This window comes from Haliotis asinina, chromosome 2 (genome assembly GCF_037392515.1).
Source record: "Haliotis asinina isolate JCU_RB_2024 chromosome 2, JCU_Hal_asi_v2, whole genome shotgun sequence".
In the NCBI taxonomy this organism is placed as follows: Eukaryota; Metazoa; Mollusca; class Gastropoda; order Lepetellida; family Haliotidae; genus Haliotis; species Haliotis asinina.
Genome location: NC_090281.1, coordinates 88,344,799 through 88,366,087, shown reverse-complemented (window position 1 = coordinate 88,366,087; position 21,289 = coordinate 88,344,799). Strand labels below are relative to the sequence as shown.

General features: G+C 39.4%; 1 protein-coding gene across 1 annotated transcript; it reads right to left on the bottom strand.

The window, feature by feature from the left end:
* Positions 1–5,243: 5,243 nt before the first annotated feature.
* Positions 5,244–7,421, bottom strand: LOC137272084 (uncharacterized). Its single transcript, XM_067804447.1, has 3 exons — positions 6,233–7,421; positions 5,916–6,040; positions 5,244–5,618 (listed from the first exon to the last, which is right to left on the bottom strand). The coding sequence occupies exons 1-3, from the start codon at positions 7,419–7,421 to the stop codon at positions 5,244–5,246; spliced, it is 1,689 nt and encodes a 562-aa protein (XP_067660548.1).
* Between the last annotated feature and the right edge of the window lie 13,868 nt (positions 7,422–21,289).

Here is a 21,289-nt window from a genome sequence, read left to right as displayed (position 1 = left end):
TTGTTGATCATTGGGTTGCCTATTTCAGACTCGATAGCTGGAATTTGACTGAGTGCGGCCTACATCTAAACACATGCACTCACTCTTTGTAAAAACAGAATTGAAATATTACACTCCATACTGTCGAGGCTGTCGCACGTGAGATATCGTATGTCTCAAATAGACATCAAACATCGACGGCCATTATGTTCCTAAAGTATTCGAAAGTTTACTTTTGAATGCCAGACTATGACCTTTGTTCTCTCAGCATCATATATACTAACGAAAAATGTAACTGTTCCTAATATTAAATTGCATACAATGCAAGTTATGAAAAATAACATAATATACGAGGGGATATCACAAAGTAGTGAGCTACACCAAGAGAAAGACAAATGCAGCTGTCCTAAACAAAACAGCCCGGACTAAATCTAAATTAAGCAGTCTCAATCACTGGTTGTTGATTACGACGGGGATTCACATGATACCATTCAAAACATATTTTTCATGCTGTTGTCTGAGGACATACCATTATCAAGAAGGTACCAAATGACATATCGTTTTCATCTTCTGCAATATGTTACAAATATTATACCCAACGTGTTGTTATGACTCATATGTAAAACTTTGGACATGCCTTGCTAATGATTCCTTCAAAACGAAATGAAACCTTTGGACATCGAAAATATAGTCAGGCTCACTGCTTTTGACATTCCCTCGCACATAAAACAAAGCACTTGGAGTGTAAATTTGATGCCTCGTCATAACGCGTGGCACGTGCACTTTGTGTTCAATGAAATTACTCACCTTTCGCATGACTTTTGGCACCTGAAATTTGCACAACTGATATTGAAAATTGAAGAACGGTTGATTATTCTCGGGAACTGTTGTGGAATACCGTGCCTACGTCATGCTACGTCCGCCTCATGGGTATTTCGGAGACTGGAATAGCGCAAAATGAAGCGGCCAGACAAGATACTGTCTCTAAGGAGACGGTTGCTACATGTGAACAGGGAACGGCCGTCAATTTTATGCTGATTGGGCTAGATTCACAAAAGCAAAGCATGCGACAACTTGTTAACGGTTTAAGGCCACGGGAAATAGTAGCGCAACACAATGCTCTGCTATATCACGGATAATCTACAGATTCCATACCCCCTGGTTATAAGAAATATTATATTATATTATATATTATATATTACACGTTATCATGTTAGTTTGAAAACTCTGATAATGAGAAACAGTTGAACGTACCTTATGAACATTTTCAATGAAAACATAATGATATTGCAGATATGATTGTAGCCTTTATTCAGGTAAGGTGATCGCCAGGTGTGATCCACACAAACACATCCATACGTATTGTCTGCAGGTAAACATGGCTTGATCACTAAGCACGGAACGTTTCCTCATATTGTAGCACTTCCTGATCAGAAACTGATCATTGTTAATCTACTTTATTTTATGCTTTGTCCTTGATATTCATTGTATGGAAAGAGAAAACTATCTTACCGGCAGAACCTACAGGAAAAAAATATAGATTATTTTCATGGGCATCCCAGGCGATGCAGCCCTGCTTTGCTTTAAACAACTTCAAACTAAACAGTATTACGCTTCATTCAAAATAGTTGTTCAAATATGTATGCGTTTATTATCTTTATTGTAGCATTTTAAAATGAAAAAGAAAATGCTACAAAGGGTAGTTTTAATTTATGTATATAACAAAAATGAAAGAATAACCAACTATATATCAAGGGGACCGTTGAATTACCGAACGTTCACAAGTTACTTTCTACATATATTCACGAATGACAAAAACTGTGCTAAAAAAGAAAAGAACGCAAAAATGGTAACTGGAAATATTTGTAGCTTTGGTGATATCTACATCATCAAATGAATGGCAAATAAACAAATGTGTGGGTAGAGCAAGGCCATATCACACCAAACCAGCAGAAGAAACGCAAAGTCGAACCGGTTGGGAGAGCGCAGCAAAGCAACTTGAAAAAGCGGTTGCGACATGAATTGCTTGACTATGAAAACGATGGTTTTTAATTTGCACCACATGTGAAAGGTGTAAACATGTCACGTCCAACAGATACTCATCACAACCACGCTATCGTAGGCAGACGACTCGGTTTCGGCTTTAGCCAGTTTTTTCCACCAGTCACAACAGTACAGTTAGTGCGGTGTTAAACAACAAACAGATGAGTGAGTGAGTGAGTTGAGTCCTACGCCGCACTCAGCAATATTAGAGCTATATGGCGGCGCTGTGTAAATAATCGAGGCTGGACCAGACAATCCAGTGATTCAACAGCATGGGCATCGATCTGAGCAACTGGGAAGCGATAACATGTGCCAACCAAGTCAGCCAGCCTGACGACCCGATCCCGTTAATCACCTCTCACGACAAGCTAGTCACCTTTTATGGTTGCTGAAGGCCTATTCTACCCCGGACCTTCACGGGTAAGACAACAAACAAACACATATAATAGCATAGAACCGTTATCAGACGCATGGAACATCACGTGACCCACCCCGATCCGATCCAAACTCGATTATTTACAGACCGCCGCCATCAGGCTGGAATATTGCGTGAGTGAGGCGTAAAACTAAACTCACTCACTCGGATGGAACAGCTGTCGTCATAGTTTGCGATGTTGACTCGAGAGAATGCACCTGTAATAAAAATCGAGGATGATCTTAACAAGGAGACGTACTCACCGTTGGTCGACACAGAGTTATCGGGTTGTCAACGACTACAGGGTTTAAGTTATAACATAATACCACAAGTCATAAAAAGAAATTGAGAGCCCAAATCAGTGAGTTGTAGCGAATACGAAGCTGGCTAAGTGTTTGAGGGTCAATAACAATACTGAATGAGATAATGGAGAAGCTATGTTGTCTACGTACGAACAACTTAAACTATCTCAAGTGCCGAAAAAACATGGCTAGTGTCGATTGAGCAAACTATATGTTAACTAGTTTTACTACAGATGCTTTGGGTCCCGAAGCATCAACTTGAATTATTAATCGAGCGTTATCCCTATACTGCTCCCATGATTCCAAACAATATGTCAGCGAAATAGTACACTTTATTTACTCTGAAATTGCTAAGATTTTATTCCAAATTTACCATTGCTCACGTGAACGTGTAAGTGTCGTCATTATTTGATGTACAATACCTGGTCATTTTCATTAATACCATGAAAAGTATCTCAATTTGGAAAACCAAATCCTCACATCAGGTGTGGTGTACCTTTAACGACCTCTACCTGCGTGCCAACCATTCATAATTATAGTCAGTTCATCTTGATCGTGATTTGTGTATGACACGTGTATGTAGTTCTGGTCACAGAACGTGATGTACATTACTTTGTAGATGTAGTGACAGTCGCTTTCGGTTTTCTGAATTTCCAGAACCGTCACAGAACAACATTCTAAACACACCATAATGGAATTTGTAAGGAACTCTTGCCCCTTTGGTCACTTTTGTTGCTTACAAAAGAAATGCCTACGTAAGACCATTATGAAAAGAAAGTCTTATATACGCCAGGCAGCCTAACATACTTCAGTCTATAAAACTGACTGCAATGGGACAGCAGTGCCATCTGTCAGTGGCCAACGAAAATAATCATACCAAATATTTGGCGAATACCCTGGAGTCTTCAGCCAATCAGATGGCTGGTTTGCCCTTACTCTAGGTTCTCCATGTCCATGTGTTGTTGCACCGAAAGAGATGGTTCGCAGACATTATCACTTCTCCCTTGCCCTTCTTTTGGGCCTGATCCTCCGACGCCTCGCTGGTGCGACTAGTAATAACTGGCTGCATACTTTATAACTGGTCAATCGTCTCGTCTCTCGAGCAGTATAGATCTTTGACAAATATTTCTCATCCCATAGTTGCTAGTTAATAATTCCATAACAAATTAATCATTTTCGGATTAGATTACATTTTCCACTTTACAGTTATGTTGCCAAAACTGAGCTTAATCGTTCGTTAAAAGCATTTTGATTCAATAAATTATACTTCCAGCTTCCAGACGTTCACTGTACTATTTGTTTCAAATGCGTACCTGTTCCATTTAATTTGCCTGTTGACTAAGTATGAATATTACATGTAGAAATAATTCTATTATGGACGGCGAGACGTGTGTGGCACATCACCGGCTCACAATTTTCTCTTTTTGATGGTACCAGCATACAGTTTAAGTTTACCAGCTTCAAATCATTCACTGACAAGGAGGTCTCCTATATACTTGCTGCCCCAAAGCCAACGTGCTGCAGATTAGACCCATGTCCTTCCTACTTGTTAATGGAATGTATGGAAGAACTTCTTCACAGAACTGTCAGAATTGGAAACAACAGGTTTGAACATAACCAACACCCAGCCTCTTGGAGAATAAACTGTAGTGAATAACATAGCAAATCATAATGACTTGATAATGAGTCAAGCTGACACAACGTCAGAGGTAGAATGCTGCGTCAGTTCGACAAAATCGCAGATGATATATTTTCTCAAGACTGTACCTTAGTAACAGTCCCCTGTATCCTATCTCTAATGCAAACGAAACTATCGAAGGTAGTCAGTGCTGAACTCTCCCCATTGGCTTTAAGTAAAGGAGAGAACAGAGTTCAAACTCCAAACAACACAGCTCCAGAATATCTGTCAAAGATGGTACTTAGGTACGAACCATCAAGACGTCCTCAGTCGACCAATACCAGCTCCGGGTTCCTACACTGCAGCTAAAAGTACTTGGCGCAAAGACATTTGACAGCTCTGCTTCGTTCTGTTGGAACAATCTTCCAATCAGTAAAGTCAGCTCCCGCATTTCGCTCTTTCAAAACACCCCTGAAAACCCACCTATTCAAACAATACAATATCTGGTCTCATATCAAAAGGATTCATTATATCATCTGCTTTCCTGCGTTCTTTTCAGCGACTTGAGCATACGTAATTGTGTGGATTGTTCAAAGTTGCCTTATTATTATGTAATCGCAGAGAAGTATAGGTTCTGACTCCAGCCCCTGACACTTTTAGCACTTTTTAGCCAACTCCCCATCCCCACATGAAAGGGCGGGTCTAATGACCATATTAGGTTCTTGCGATTTATACTGGGATGCAAAGTGTAGTAATGTCATGTGTAGGTCAAGTGCTAAAATCACTGTCCTAATAACTATCTCACTCTCAAATGCTCATCAGCATAATCATGGTGAACGCAAGCTGCAGCTCATTACTTAAGGTGTTTTGCAAACACATGCATGAACTATTTAACATTGCTAACAAACTGAAACACTTTCGGCTGGGTTTCACCTTCAGCAAAAAGATATCTCAGTCCAGATATTACATCGGGAACAAGAATAAGAACTATTGTAAAAACAATGAAGGCTGTTCCAACACACCCAATAGCGACGGCAGTTGGTCTGTTATCTTGGGCACTCATCAGCTTCCTGATAGTCTTTGATAGGTTTTTAGGCTCCAGAAGAAGCAGGTTCGTTGCTTCCTCCCTCAGTTTCCCAAAGAGCTCCTCGGTCATGTTCCAAGGATCATGGGACTTGCAAAGGCAGTCACATACTTTCTGCTGAGGAACTGAAGATGTCACCTCATACACGCCAAGAGAAGACGACGAAGAAATCAAGGACTGAGAGGAGAAAGAAGAAAATGGAGAGTAAGGTGGTATAGGCGAAACCAAGTCAGAATAAGAAAACAAAAGAGAAGAAATAGGAACAGAAGAAGGAGGAGGCTGTGAAGGTAAAGAAGATGAAGAAAGTTTAGACCGAGAAGGAGAGAGGGAAGAAGTCGGAGGCGATGAAGTAGAAAAAGAAGAGGACGAGGAAAACAAAGACGAAGAGCCAAAAGAAAATTGAGAGGGCAAATTAGAAGACGACGACGATGGCATAACTGAAGATAAAGAAGAAGGGTCAGAAGACGTGGACACAAAAGACGTAAAAGACGAAGAAGAAGAAATTAAAGCAAAAGAAGGAGATGATGACAAAGACAAAGGTGAGGAAGGAAAGCAACAGGAAGTAGAAGCAGATGACGATGATGACACTTGGCTGTTACCTGTAAAACAACATGGAAGAAAAATTAGAAACAGATAAGGCTAAGTAATTTCCTAAAACCAAGAAATTCACTTTCTACAACGTAATGTTGTTGACAAGAAAGTTACACGTTATTGCTTGATTGAAAAACTTATTTTGACATAGTGTGGTCTAACTTAAATGGGAAAAGAGATATTTTAGAGACATGGCTTACCAAAATTCATATTGAGAGGAAAAGATGCTCCATTGTACTTATTGTGATTTGATCCATAGAGGTAGGCAACAAATTTGAGGGAACCTTCAGAATATACAACTGGCCATGTTGTTACTGTCATTTTGTACACATCGTAGGGGCAACTTTGGATGACTTCATGGACACTTGTCGATGGTAAATTCTGGGGAGTATCGTTTCTACTAAACACAAAGGCAAGAGACACGAATTCATCTGTGCTCAACACACTAGATAACCCATAGTCAATGTAGATGCTTGTGGTGAACATGTTGGTTGCAGGTACGATATACATTGCAGCATCCAGCGACCTCTCGTTTAGTTTCTCCCCATTAACAGACTTGGTGAAGGAAACAACCAGGACTGGAAAATTCGAGTTTATACATTGCTGGCCACTGATGTCCGTGTCAATGTCCACATATTCGTACACGTTGAGTAGAAAGGTCTCTCCTGTACTTGAAGTGACCTCTGTGTTGTCAGAAGATGAAACGATTCTGTTGATGGAACCTCTCATGCTGCCATGAGGGTCAATCAGGACAAACCTCAAACCAAACTGGTTCACGGGAATCAACATCTCTTGAAGAGTATCCATATTAGATCCACTTACATTCGTTTTTTGGTGTCCAGAGATGACCACAACAGGTTTGTTGCTCACAATGTATGTTCCTGTAAAGTCACCGGTACAGAGTACACCATACACGTCATATGCATGAAGTGTGTGGCGGGAAGTCTGTCCAGTTGTATGTACATCACACTGACCACTGGACAGCCGGTATAAAACATCTACTGTGGTGTTATCCATGATGGCAACGAGAAGTAAAACGGGATAGGCTAGGTCTGTCTGACCATTGTAGGTCACTGCAATATACGACGTGGAGAGGGCGTGTAGAGGAAGTGCCATGTATCCAGAGGATCGGATACCAACCCCATCGTACACGTAGACAGTGACAGGGGCAGTAGAAGTAACATTCACGGCAGATCGTACAGCCGTGAAATACGATTTGTACCTCAGGTCTGTGGACAGGGAAGGCTTCCATGTTTCCCCGGGCCCTATGTCATTGATAAGAATTATATCTAGAGATGGGATGGTGATTGTGACGGTCGCCCTGTCTTCAGCTGAAATGAGGAGGATCGTATAACCGTCACTCTTCTTTGCGTGTATAAATGACAGCATGAACTCCTTCCCTCTATGATCTTGTCCCGCAGTAGCTGAATAAGACAAGGATCACTACATTAGGTATGAAGTGCTACCATGAACACAAATATGAAATTCATTGAAAAATTCATTCTGTACTAATAGGTGCCATTTACCATAATTTTGTTATGATATTATTTAAGTCACTTGAAACTATTGCTCGTTTTCATGTAACACTCTATTTGTGAAAGGGAAAATTTGCAAATTTTCACAACCTATCGGAGGGAAAAAGAAATAAATCATGCTGTCGACAGACTGGCCTTTGAATGAGAATCCGTTCACTGATACACTACCTACTGTAGACGATGATAGCATAATATCTGTTTTTCGTTCAAAGAATGTTTACCAGAGCCACACATGTATGTTGCTGTTACAAATACTGTATGTTTAGGTGTACCTGATTATGTTTCAAAGACGCTGAAGGTATACAGGAACGCATAAAACATACCGTTTTGCTTGACCCATAGTGAACCCTTATCCAGACCTTTGTGCCTCTAATGAAAGTAGGAAGTTATCAATATACTAGTGTGTTTCGGGCTTTTTAGGCGCTCTTTAACTTTAGCGTTAAGCACGGATGTTTGTAATTTAACTGCATTTCGGTTATTTTAGTGATAGTTTTTATGATTGTGCCTAAATATAGAAGTACTTATGAACTGACGCTGATTATTAAGACAGATTTACCGGAAGGTTTACATCTCAGACAGAGACCCAATCTGCCTACTGTTATGCAAATAGAAGTTACGGAACCTTTCTGCAGTCGTAAGAGATATCTGCTAAAAGCCGAGTCGATTATACAATTGTGACTATTTGATGAGCAGATATTTGTTTCAGCAGTATTACAGCTGTATGATTGTAATGAAATCTGTCCTGAACCACACCATCCAGTGATTGCCACCATGTGTTCCAGTAACAGCATACCACATGATACTATAGGGAACAATACAACGATGTGTTTAATGTAGATGTCTGATGGACCTGGGTGTGATTTTGATTCCGCGCTAGGAATCTTCGGTTTAGGGAATTGAGAAGGTCCTTGAGGTGATCGAGCTATTATGGCTTAAAAGTAAAGGGTAGCTTTGCACATTTCACGGGTAAAGAATCAAACACAAGCTTCATTCTTTACCCTAGTATTATTCAGTTGACACCTATTTTACCCAGTTTAGGAATCAATATGTACCCAGACGTGACCACACATGCCCAAAGCGAAACAAAACACATGGTAATTTTGTTTGTATTAATGAATATATTATTTTTCCTGTTGACTAGTCAGAGTTGGAATGTTTGGTCCATTTTTAACAAGAACTCAGGGTTTGGAATGAATATTTTTGCGAGTAAAAGCTTAAATCTGGCATTCCAGATGTATGTATCTGTGCACAAATGTGTGTTCTAATTTGAGTGTCTGTACAGCTGATGGTATGCGGTTCTAGCTTCACATCTAGACACTTTTTGACCTAAATTTAGAAATGAAAGGAAAGTTTCAAAACTCAGTTTTTATATAAAGTCACGTGGACTAACACATGTCAGCGCAGAATGCATAGATATATTGACCATGATGGCGAATATTGTGTTATAAACAATATTCCTAAATGTAGCATCTTCTTAACTCTGTTTCAGAAAGAACTCTGTTGCTGTATATTCATATTCCTGCTTTTGTACATCAATGTGTTTGGCTAACATTCAAATTATATTGAATCGACCTTTAATTACTTCCGTATATACAGGTAGTAATGAGGCCTGTTCAGAAGCGTGAAATACATGATCTGTTTCCGTTATCAAACGACACTTTCATTCACAGGAACCCGATATCGCACTGTAGGTTAAACATAGATCATAGATATACACTCACGTCAAATATATTAATAGAGTAAAGGAGCAGCAGCTGCCATATTGGATTGTCGTGCCGACATCGACTCGTTCCGACTTCAAGCTGAATGTACGCTAAGAATTCGGTGACATTCGAAACTATGCACACGTACCTCTCAATTATACATGTCCACACACATCCTGTCTGATTTCCACGACATAACACCCACTTTATTAACTTTAATACGTCCTCAAACTCGAAAATCGAACCAAAACACATCTGGGGTGAACGTTATCCCGCACTCGCAAGCTCTCGCTTGATCGCTGAAGCGAAGTATTTGTAGTATCGGTAAACAAGACGGCATGGTTTGAGAGTGAAAAGTTTTGGATGAGCTATGAATTTCAGATTTCAAAAAACAAAAACAAAAAAAAAGCGATTTTTAAATTTCGCGCTAATGTAATGAATTTGTTCTGGAAAATTACTTACGTTCAGCGGACCAATGAGATTGCTCGAGAGGCTCCAAGAGGCGCTTTCATTCCACCATTTTACGTCACTCAATGTCTCTTTGGCATGTAATGTTCAGAACGTTCCATTCTAAGGTTTTGCAAACAATTTTGGTCAACGTGATCAAAATGTACATGTCCCCTAAATTATACCAAATTTAATTCTACAAGCATGTTCACCAGTGAAGATCAAGGTTAGAATTGGTCTTCATGCTTATTGTCACAGGCGACTAACAGAATCGGGTGGTCAGGGTCGCTTGACTTGACTGACACGTGTCATCGTATCCCAGCTGTGTTGATGAACCCTCATGTTGTTGATTTTCCGAAAGACTGGTCCAGACTCGACTCTTTACAGACCACCGCCATATACTGAAATGTCGCTGTTTTTTAAAGTTTATTTATAGATTAGAAAACTCGTCACAACTTATAAACGAATCGAAAAAATATAAGAATTTTGAGGTTTGGAGAAGAATTTGGAAATATCGCCATAGTTTTACAAAAGTGAAACATGTACAAAGTATTATGCCATCAAAGTTTCGTAGATAACAACCCGTCCAGCTGTGTGTATATATAGTGAGACCTTGAAGAAATATCTTTTCAAAATGCAATGACTTGGGACTCTGTGTCATGTCTGTGTCGTGTCTATGGAGTCCAAACAATCTCCATGACTCTATGATAACTCTACCAGTTTGTAGTCAGGTGCAGTTAGAAACAGCCCAGATAAATGATGAATTTCGTTAGGATTCATCACACCAACGATAGGCACAATGGGGGGTATCTGAAGTCTTCCGCTGTGATGTAGCGGGAATATTATTAAACCGGCGCGCGAAATAAAATACTCTTTCACCAGTCAGGCCCATGACGGTTTATTATTATCTAGAAACCCCAGAAGAGTATGTGAAACTGGTATTTACAGGATCGAAGTATTGCTACATATGTCAGTACACAAATCATGAACGGGTGTCAATGGTGGTCAGCTGATGTGGTGGACGTGCAATGACGGTGGACAAAATGTCAATCAAACACTGTTGACTCACCTGTTAAAACGAACATGTAGCCAAATACAGCCAAAAGTGATTGAAACAGGAAATCCATTTTTCGCTTTGATTGTATTACAACTTGACTCAAACAAGCTACGATAACTCGCTTCCGATCCCAGGTGTGCCGATTGCACGAAGACAGAATAAGACGGTCTTTCACAAGTATTGATCTCAACATGTCACAACTAAACGCATTTATACTGCGTGGGTAATAAATGCATCGACGGAGTGCATGAACATAAATTGGAACCTTAAATTCTGGGATAAATAGTTCGATGCATATAACTCCCTCCCTAGCCGTATTTCCTATGAATTTGGATTGACGTTTCATCGATACACTCAAACATCGAGTATGTGTGATAAGACGCTCTTAGCTGTAATCAATTCCGATCAATTGTCAGATTAAATGGCCCATCCTAAAAGGTTCGGAGAGTAGGACTTTTGGGTACTAGGTTCTTGAAGTGTATTTGTGGAATGTGATGTGAGGTTGGACTTTTAGTTAAAGGCAACAAATTTCAACGTAAAGTGTCACATTTTACATAGAACAGGGGAGATATGTTTTGCATTAGTAACATGTTTAATATGTAATATATTTGTAAACATAACTACAATCTTATGTCTGAATTTGCTTACAGTACCACTTGGTAGATATCAGTTCTCCGGCAATGTGGATTTTGATTGGACGATGCATTTTAAGATTGACAATAATTATTAGTTAAGAAAATTAATGTTATTTTACGTACAAAAGTAACTAACATTGACCTCCTACATCGGTAACTCTATTAACTGATTTTTAAAAGATATTGGAGTATATATGTTGTCAATGTAGGTGCCGACGTTAATGTCACTCCTTCCATGCTGATCCGTCTTTACTGCAATGGAACCAGAATCTGTGCATGGTATGGCAAAACCAAACATTACAATTTGTCCAAGAGGCTATTGATATGCAATATCATTCAGTCATGACAAGTCCATTTACACACGTAGGCAGGAAATCACCCCCACTTGGTAGCACATCAAACTATCAAAGCGCTATTCATCATAAACTTGTCATCATTATGGTCAGTACGTAGGTTCCTTGAGACGGTGAACGGTGTGGTCTAGTGGTCAAAGTGTTCGCTCGTCACGCCGAAGATCCGGATTTGAGTCCTCATATGGACAGAATGTGTGAAGCCAGTTACTGCTGTTCCCCGCCGTGATATTGCTGGAATATTGATAAAATCGACGTATCACCATACTAACTAACTCACTCACCCACTCCTAGCGACCGAGAGAACCGCTGACAGTGTTGCTTCACATTCATGATCTGTTAGAATTTTCTTTTCTTAGCTACGTTTGAAGCCAAGAATATGTTAGTTCGATAAATCAAAATCACAGAGTAATTAAATCTAAATCACAAACTTAATTCTCATTAAATCAACTCTTATTCAACCCTAAGCACCCAGGAGGAAGGTCATGAAATTTCTTCATATTTCAAATATTAAAGTTCGAGTTATAGAGAAGGAGATAGCTAAACCAACCGCTGACATCTGGACCACATCATTTGACCAATGCATTTGATGTTTTCAAGCAACAGCTTCAGCTGCAGTCACGTGTATGAGACTAGACAATAATCAGAACAGCCCCGAGCCTCTTCCATCAACTCGAACATGTTTGTTTTTCTTACAAATATCTATATTTGTCCGACAAAGGTTATACAAAGCCTAAACTGATCCTGCAATTGGCAGAAGCGCACGTTATAATGAATGTATAGTGTCGTTTTTTTTCGATTCCTCGTAGTCGCACCTTTATTGCGAACCTTTTTATTGATTTTGTTCAAGTCCCTTTGTCATCAGATGCAATTACCAACTGACGTCCCTACGTTTGAAGTCTTGCTCGGACTTGATATATAAATCCAATCTGGGAATAGGCTAATGAAAATATACGGGCAGCATTAATAGATTGTTTTTGTACCGAAAAAACATTGAAACATTCATAAAACATGTTCGTACACTGAACGTCCTGAAAACGTAATGAATACTCTGTGAATTGATTCAGTACGAAGTTCAAGAGTTCATTAAACGATTACTGAACGAGAATGAGTTTGATACCTTGTTTATTACCCACATTGCAAATAAATCGTAGCTGATGTTGTTGTTTTTTTTTCACAAATTGAAACCGGTTTAAGAAAGAGGGGCTGAATAACTGACAAGAAGCATGTGGACTACTCCCAATGTGTGCCCACTTGAAGGTCTTAAATTTGCCCATGGAAAAGGACTGTCGGATCAGTCAAACTTTTATGAGAGGATCAACAATGATAGGTATGAGATATGACTTTCGATATCATGATGAACTTATTGTCAAATCGCGACCTCTACAGAATATTCCACAGTCACTCGGTGTGGTACTCAGCAACTGTATGGACTAATACGGACACCTGGTGCAGTGCTTGTTGTTGAAGTTAATGTTGGTTTATGCTGACGCTTCCGCCCTATACGACGGTGCCGACGACGGCTATGGATATGAAGGACAGAATTCATTATTTACATTGAAAGTGTAATTCAATATCCGACGCTTCTGAATCTGGTATCTCGATTTGAATTCTGAGTTGTGTTACTTGTATTCCCTCGAAACGAAGCCCTCGGGAGACCGAACCCAGTCATAGCGAGTGGATGTGCACTCAAGTGCTTCCGATTGGCTGGTTCATTTGCTGATATGCTGAGGGCTCATTGTGTGTACAGAAAGCTGATCTGTTTGATGGGCATTTTAGAAGAATGGCGAGTCACAAGAAAGTAAGATTCTTTATGGATAACAACTTCATTTATTATACTTGATGCGTCGTTTCAGTATGGATTCATATACCGTTGTCAAACAAAATCATATAACTAGAAGAAGTTGTTATCCATAAAGAATGTATATAGAGATGTTGGGTTTCGTAAATACATGTTCTCTGAATTTGCGTTCGATCCAATCAAAAATCATCTCTGTAGAGATGGTGAACTACTGCGTGACTGGAAAGTGTCATACGTCAAAGTACAAAACAGCACTTGAAATTGACAAAAGTTTGCACCAGTTTCCGTCAGATCCAGTCATCCAAGAAAAATGGATGTACAGTATGGTTCAAAATTATTGAGAATAGCTAAAGCATTTCATATTATTAAACGAGAACAAATCAGATAAAATTGAATGTATTGTGAAAGTGAACTGACCTTTTCATGTTGTGTAGGTAACAATTTAATATTTTATCAAGTCTCCTTGAGCTTCACGGCACAGTCTAAGACGAGTAGGCATACTTCCTATCAGAGAGGTTATTGTCTCGTGAGTTATGCTGTCCCAGTATCGGACCACTTCTCTCTTCATGTCTTCAATTTTTGTCAACCCCTTTTGATTCACACATTCCTTCATCATCCCCCAAATGTTCTCAATGGGATTTAAGTCAGGACTATATGCAGGAAATGGTAATGCAGTCACATTTGTCTCCTGAAACCACTGCTTGGCATGTTTTGCGGTGTGTTTAGGATCATTATCTTGCTGCAAAATCCAGTCATTTCCATAAAACACATGTGCACTTGGAAGGAGAAAATTATCTAATATGTTAGTGTAGCGTTGACTTGTCAGATGTCCCTCAAACACACACAGCGGGGTCGTTCCTAATAAGGATATCCCTCCCCATACATGAAACTTTGGGCTGTATTTAGGTCGTTGATACAACGGTGCTGACGCAGACTTTGTCCATATTTTCACATTATTGGGATATACCCATATTGAGCTTTCATCGGTAAAAATCACATTTTCCCAGTCAAAGTTTTCATGTGCCAAACACCACTCAACACGCCTGTCTTTATGTTCTTGTTTCATGAGAGGAGAAGGAATTCCAGTCTTTTTCTCCCATCCAAGATCAATCAAATTTCTTCTAACTGTAGATTTTGATACAGCTGTTGATCCCCTTTCTATCATTTCATACCTGATGTTGGAGATGCTTGCCCTTTGCTTTTTAGACGCTAAAATTCCCAGCCGGACGCGATCTGAGAAGTCCAATTTTCTGGGTCTCCCTGCTCCTTTCTGGTGCCCAAAATCCTTTCCCTCTTTAAAATTCTTCCTAATCCTATACACAGTAGAAAGAGGAGTTCCTGTTCTCTCTACCAATGTATTTACATCATCAATTCCTTGATTACACAACTCAAAAATCAACCTTCTTTTATCTTCAACAGACATTGTTGACAGTGCTGAGGAAAATGACGTCTGCTACAAATTCAGGGGAGGTAACTCTAATTGTACTATACTCAGTAGGCCAAGAAGAGTTACCTCCCTTATACCATTACTTAGTTTTAAGTATCAGTGAATCAGTTGAGGTGTTAGGATAGCTCAAAGTAAGAAGAAAAATTCTCAATAATTATGAACCAGACTATAGTTTGTTTGCAACCCACAGACATAAAAACATGTCATGTGTACAATTATCACACCTGTATAAGTACATAATGTGGTAAAGACAGGACTCATGAATCAATTTATTGTGTTTATGACGTATAGTCTGATAGGTGTTAAGTTCAAATTGCACGTGGTTAGTGATTGAAGCTGTGTATATTGTCTTTAGCGGACAGACAGGCAGACATATGGGTGTCAATAAACCAGACATTGAGTTTTCTCTGTGACAGAGGCTGCTTACCACAATCAACAAGTTTTTTACATAACGAGTAGATTATTTACTTGTTTGTGTACACAACCATGATTACACTACTGCTCACGACCTCATACTCCGAGCATGCATACTGTTTCATTACTATTCACTACGCATGCGTTATGCGCGCAGCACAGCACAGATGTTGAAACCCCCTTTTCCCCTAGCGCTGGGGGAAATTTAATGAATCGTTTGAACTCCGATTTTTGTTCATCGCGTTTTTTTCAACTTTAAAGGTTGAATTGGCATTTTTGATGATTTGTTTCGGTAAGTGCATACTAAAAGGTATCAGAATCTGCAAAGTTGTATTTTACGTTGCACGTGACCTTTAAGTCTCCCGCCAATGAAACTGTTTTATGTATCGTGGCATTTTCATTTTCACATTCAAATTGAAGAATACATGGATAACAGGAATGTGCCTGGTGAGTGGCCACCACTACCAGTTTCAACGTTGTTCAAGCACAAGTAGTCATGCGTGCTATTTATTGATTTCTTTAACAAGTTCTACTTTGAATCTATATCCGTCTTTTTCTTTTTACAGCAAACGTGCAGTCATATAGATGTAGGTTTATGATGTAATGCAGTATACAACTTTAAGGATGAAAAATGATCATGCTTCATAATTAAGTCTTGTATGATTCGACACCGAAACGTTGATTCAAGCAATAAACAAGAAGTTGTTATCAATAAAGTCGTATGCATCATTATTGACTAGCCAACATCTGGAATGCCAATCAAACAATATATTATGTCTATCTATATGTCTGTAAATATCCAAACATACCGTGTCCTCAGGAATCACCGATATGTCAATAATGACGTTCGCCGACTGTGTGAGAACCATTGACGAAGTTTTTATTCAAAGGTTAGTAATCGTAATATTAATGAAGAAAATTTGATCCAATGTTCGACAAAGACATGTATGCGTGAGACGTTCATATCAACAAATACATGTACAGCAAAGACAGGCTATTTGTGTAAAAATTAAAAAATGTATTTTGACGTTATATTGATGAAATTTCCATTTGATTTTCCAGTTATGAAACACTGCCCCTTCGGCTACTCTCATTATGCCAATCGATTTCATTTTTGCTGTATAAAGTCAACGAAATACTATTGTGTTGAACGAAACAAATTAACAAAGTCTGTTGTTTAAACATGGGACAGTATGCCCATTCTCAAGTGGAAAATATTGAACAGCGCAAAATATGAATCTTCGCTGGTTAAAAGTTTTTAAGACTTGCATATTATTTGATATGATTATATTATTCAATAGAGTGTCTTCTTGTTTATTGTAACTATACTTTCTCACCACAGCATAATTGTCAGAATTTAAAAATAAAATCATTTGTTGGTTTATTATATCATATTGGTTTACTTTACTCCACCAAGGAAACAGCACTCTTCATCTTCATCTACCTCTGAATATGTATATAACCGTACGTAGAACGAAAAGGGTGAATTTGTATTTCCAAAGCGTGAAGGGTGTGATATAGCCTTTAGGATCAAAACAACTACAACCTCATAAAAAGACAACATCTTGCTTTAAAAAGCAATATTACAGTATTTGACTTTATGAATGTGATATCCACTCTTGTTCTTTACAAAGAAAGGTGAAAGTATACTACTTTCAGGATGCCACATGCACCTTTATCCTTCAGGTCGACTGCCAGAAGACTGCCATCGCTTCCATCGAATGTTGGAAGACTGCAGCCATCACGTTGACTTAATATAAATCCTTCGGCCAAGCATCAACACAACACCACCGAGAACACACATCCAACCAACCCACCTGAAAGAATGTTTCTGGGTGACAGATTGACATGCAGGGTATTCTGATTTCTGAATTGTAATGAAGTTTTCTCCCTTATTGTAGAAAATATAATAGCAAAATATCGTCACAAGCACAGAAAAGGAAATATCCGATTTTGTTCATCTTTCAAACAAATGAAACAATTCAAGGGTGCTGAGCGAGGTCTGTGATGTCGGTTGTGCGCACGTAAAATCAGCAAATCTTCTTCATGAAGATCGACTACAGTGGTGGAGAATACGGTTAAATGATGTTGTGTAGACCTCAATAAGAGAAACACACTTCTAAGTGTTCGACGCATAATGCAATAATGCAACTCACTAGCATTGACATAATTATAACAAAAAAGTCATCATTGTCACTGATGATTAGAACACACGATCCGTGAAACACTGAGAGACGTGTTCTGACAGCAAAGGGCAGCCTTGGCGATAATAATTGGCCAAGGAGGTAGATCAATAAACAAATGTCATTTTCGCAATTTTTTGGCCTGTAAAAATCCGGATTATAATTGGTCTTCAGCAACACATACTTATTTTTAAAGGCGGCTTACAGAATTGGTTGGTTAGAGACGCTGACGTGATTAACATATGTCATCGTGTCACAACTGTGTAAATTGATGTTCATGATGTTGATCTCTGGGTTGTCTGGTTGAACACTGTCTGGAAAAGCAGCGTGAAACAACAACCAAACCAAACCGCAGTTTTTGTGTGGAAAGACTTAATATTAAATCCGCTATCAACATGAACATAATACACCTTATAACAATATTTTTCATTCTAATTGTGGAATGTTAGATAACTGTTTACACCTATAGTCTCCTGAAAAAAGAATCCAGAGTTTGTCTTTCTTTGGCAGGAATACAGCTGAGTATTTATCAATCACACGGCAACATAATGGTCTCTGACAGAAAGGTACAGAAAAGCCACCCAAGAGCATACACTACTTGACGTTGCTAACAAACTGCAGCACTTTGGGGCCGACGTCTTCTTCAGTAAAAAGATATCGCAGACAAGACATTACATCGGGAACAAAAATAACAACTATTGTAAGAACAAAGAAGACTATCCCGACTGATCCTATAGTGACGGCACTGGGTCTGTTGTCCTGGGCGCTGGTCCGCTTCCTGATAGTTTTGGAGAGGTTCTTAGTCTCCAGAAGAAGTAAGTCAGTAATGTCTTTCTTTAACATCTTAATCATTTCGTCAGTGATATTCCACGAAACGTGAGCCTTGCAAAAACACCCACATTCTTCCTGGTCCTCCTCAGAAGATGATGAACTTGACAGAGAAGATGAAGACACACATTTGTTGCCTGTAAAACAAAATGGCATCACACAAGGATATATCAAGGTACAAATCAGCAAAAGCATTTGATCTTGCCTGGCCTGATATTAGTCAAAGAAAGTGAGGGCGTATGGTGTTTGCAATGTTCAAACATTATCACCGCGGGGGACACCAGAACTGGATGACGTTACCCACCAATAAGAGATTTTGACCAATTCTTCAACATTTGCTCCTTTTAATGTTGTAACTTCTATCAAATAATATGACCAAAACAACTGTTAAAGGAGTGAGGGAGTAAGGTTTTACGCAGCTTTTAGCAATATGACAGCAATATCACGGCGGGGGACACCAGAAATGGGCTTAGTACATTGTACCCATGAGACAGACTATCGAACCCCGGGCCAAGACAAAGATAGCAGGCTATTATGAAATCTTAATAGCTATATTACTTATAACACAACACAGTCTAAACCGTGCTATTGTTATGATATGTATACTTGGATGCCTTGCACAAGGTATTTACACATGTTTGTGAGCTATGAAAGAGGTATTTTAGAGTCTTTAGAAACAGTAACGATGGTTTGGTTTTTGTACTAACACACTGGTGACATGTGAACTAAGGAAACCGTAGAAACTCAAACGGAAATATTATGAAACGTCTGAAAGGCTAAACGTAACAGTTCGGCACGTGCCATTTGCACCGAAACGTTTGAAGGGTTTAAGACGTAGGCGGACTTAAACAAAGCGCAAAGGACAGGTCAGTTTCTGTTTTTCATGACACTGAAACTGAAACTGAAATCAAGAGAGGTAAGGAAAATATGTATAAATGTTACCTTTATTGGGTATTTTTAAATACTTAAGCGAGCACATTTAGAATACAGCACCACAACGTTTCGTGAGGACATTAGATTAACCTAACCTTATCCTACCATATCCCTAACCCTGTTTACCTACAATCACGTAAAAGAATATTATGACGCGTTTTCAGATGGCAATACAGTGCTCTCTTTTACATGGCAGAAACAATTCTGGCAAAACACTGTCTCTCATGGCCCCAACTGTCATATCAAAGTCTTCGCAAGTACTGTATAACTAACACAAGGAATCAAGAACATCATTAGCTTTGATTTTGTAGCATACTAATTTCCTTGGTTATGGTGATTAAGCTTGTTTAATGACGATCATACAAAACCTGAATGGACAAAGGTAGATGATTGGCATTCAAGACATGGTGGTTGTGCCACATTTTGATGACCATCCTCTTAACGCAAGGCCTTCTTCGACCTCATGATTACTTACGTCATGAGGCAGTACAAAGTCTTGATGTGTTGGAAGAAGCCCTCCTCACATGACTGATGCACGGTCAATGAGGAAGAGGAAATGGAACGATGTTATAAATGGCGGAAGTTAAGCCAGAAACTGACACTGTGTTCAATTATTGCTACTTATGTGATTTCTTGAGGATTGTATTTTGAATGTATTTTGACAATGACCGTTATCGTACTATATAGTTACCAGCACTACAAATGGGTCAGTTATTGAATATTGAATACGTCCCTGAATATTTTCAGTTTTTCTGTTTTTCCCGCCTTTAGATTTATCATATATTGTTTCCTCTAGGATCAATTTACCGAAATATTTATTTCAACTGACATGTGGATAGGTTTTCTTGTTCTGGTAACACGTTGATACTATAAAAACGATAAACGAGATCGGGTCGTCAGGCATGCTGACATGGTTAACACTTGTCATCTCATCCCAGTTGCGTAGATCAATGTTCATGTTGTTGATCCCCGGATTGTCTGTTCCACACACGATTATTTACGGACCGCTGACATATAGCTGGAATATTGCGGAGTGCAGCGTAAATCTAAGCTCACTCACTACCTTCGTTTGCATACATGCAGGCAGGCAGGCAGGCAGGCAGGCAGACACAGACAGACAGACAGACAGACAGACAGACAGACAGACAGACAGACAGACAGACAGACAGACAGACAGACAGACAGTCAGTCAGTCAGACAGACAGGCAGACAGACCTGTTCCGTCCATAACAACTGTCGAAACTCAACATATGGAAACTACAATGCATGCATGCATGCATGCATGCAGGCAGGCAGGCAGGCAGGCAGGCAGGCAGGCAGGCAGGCAGGCAGGCAGGCAGGCAGGCAGGCAGGCAGGCAGGCAGACAGACAGGCAGGCAGACAGACCGTCCATAACAACTGTCGGAACTCAATGTCCGCATATGGAAACTACGATCATCTTTGCACAAGACGGCTTTATGTAACGGGTGACAAAGAATGACAATATCAGCTAGATCCTATATGAGGACTTCCAGTCATGCATTCTTCTAGTGCAAGTAATTTAGTTTCTTTGAAACGGTTTATCCGTTGGCGTACACTTCTCTGAGCTTGAACACTGGTTGTTTCAATTTTAGCATTGTGCCTATCCTTGTAGGAGAGTCAAGCAAGGGATCGGTTTCTTCTAGCAAATGTTGTCATGGTTACTGCGTGTCGTCATGTCCAGACAATATTCAGGTATTAATCACCGTATGGTCTGGTCCAACTGGCCAGAATAGTACCATAGACCGTGTTAAACAACCAACCCTAAGGGTTGTTAAAAACAATCAATGGATGGAAAATTCAAAACAATTTTTCCCAACATTTCAAGACAAAGACAATACACTTACCTGATAAAATGAACATGACGCCAAACACAGGTAAAAGTAGGTGAAATTGGAAACCCGTC

What these genes read in the sequence shown, in the direction of transcription:
- LOC137272084 (XM_067804447.1), bottom strand. Translation starts at nt 7,421, where the DNA reads ATGCTGTCATTTATACACGCAAAGAAGAGTGACGGTTATACGATCCTC. An exon ending in TCCTCTCAATATGAATTTTG is followed by an intron (nt 6,041 to 6,232) that starts GTAAGCCATGTC and finishes GTTGTTTTACAG; the next exon opens with GTAACAGCCAAGTGTCATCA. An exon ending in CTTCGTCTTTTACGTCTTTT is followed by an intron (nt 5,619 to 5,915) that starts GTGTCCACGTCT and finishes TTCTCCTCTCAG; the next exon opens with TCCTTGATTTCTTCGTCGTC.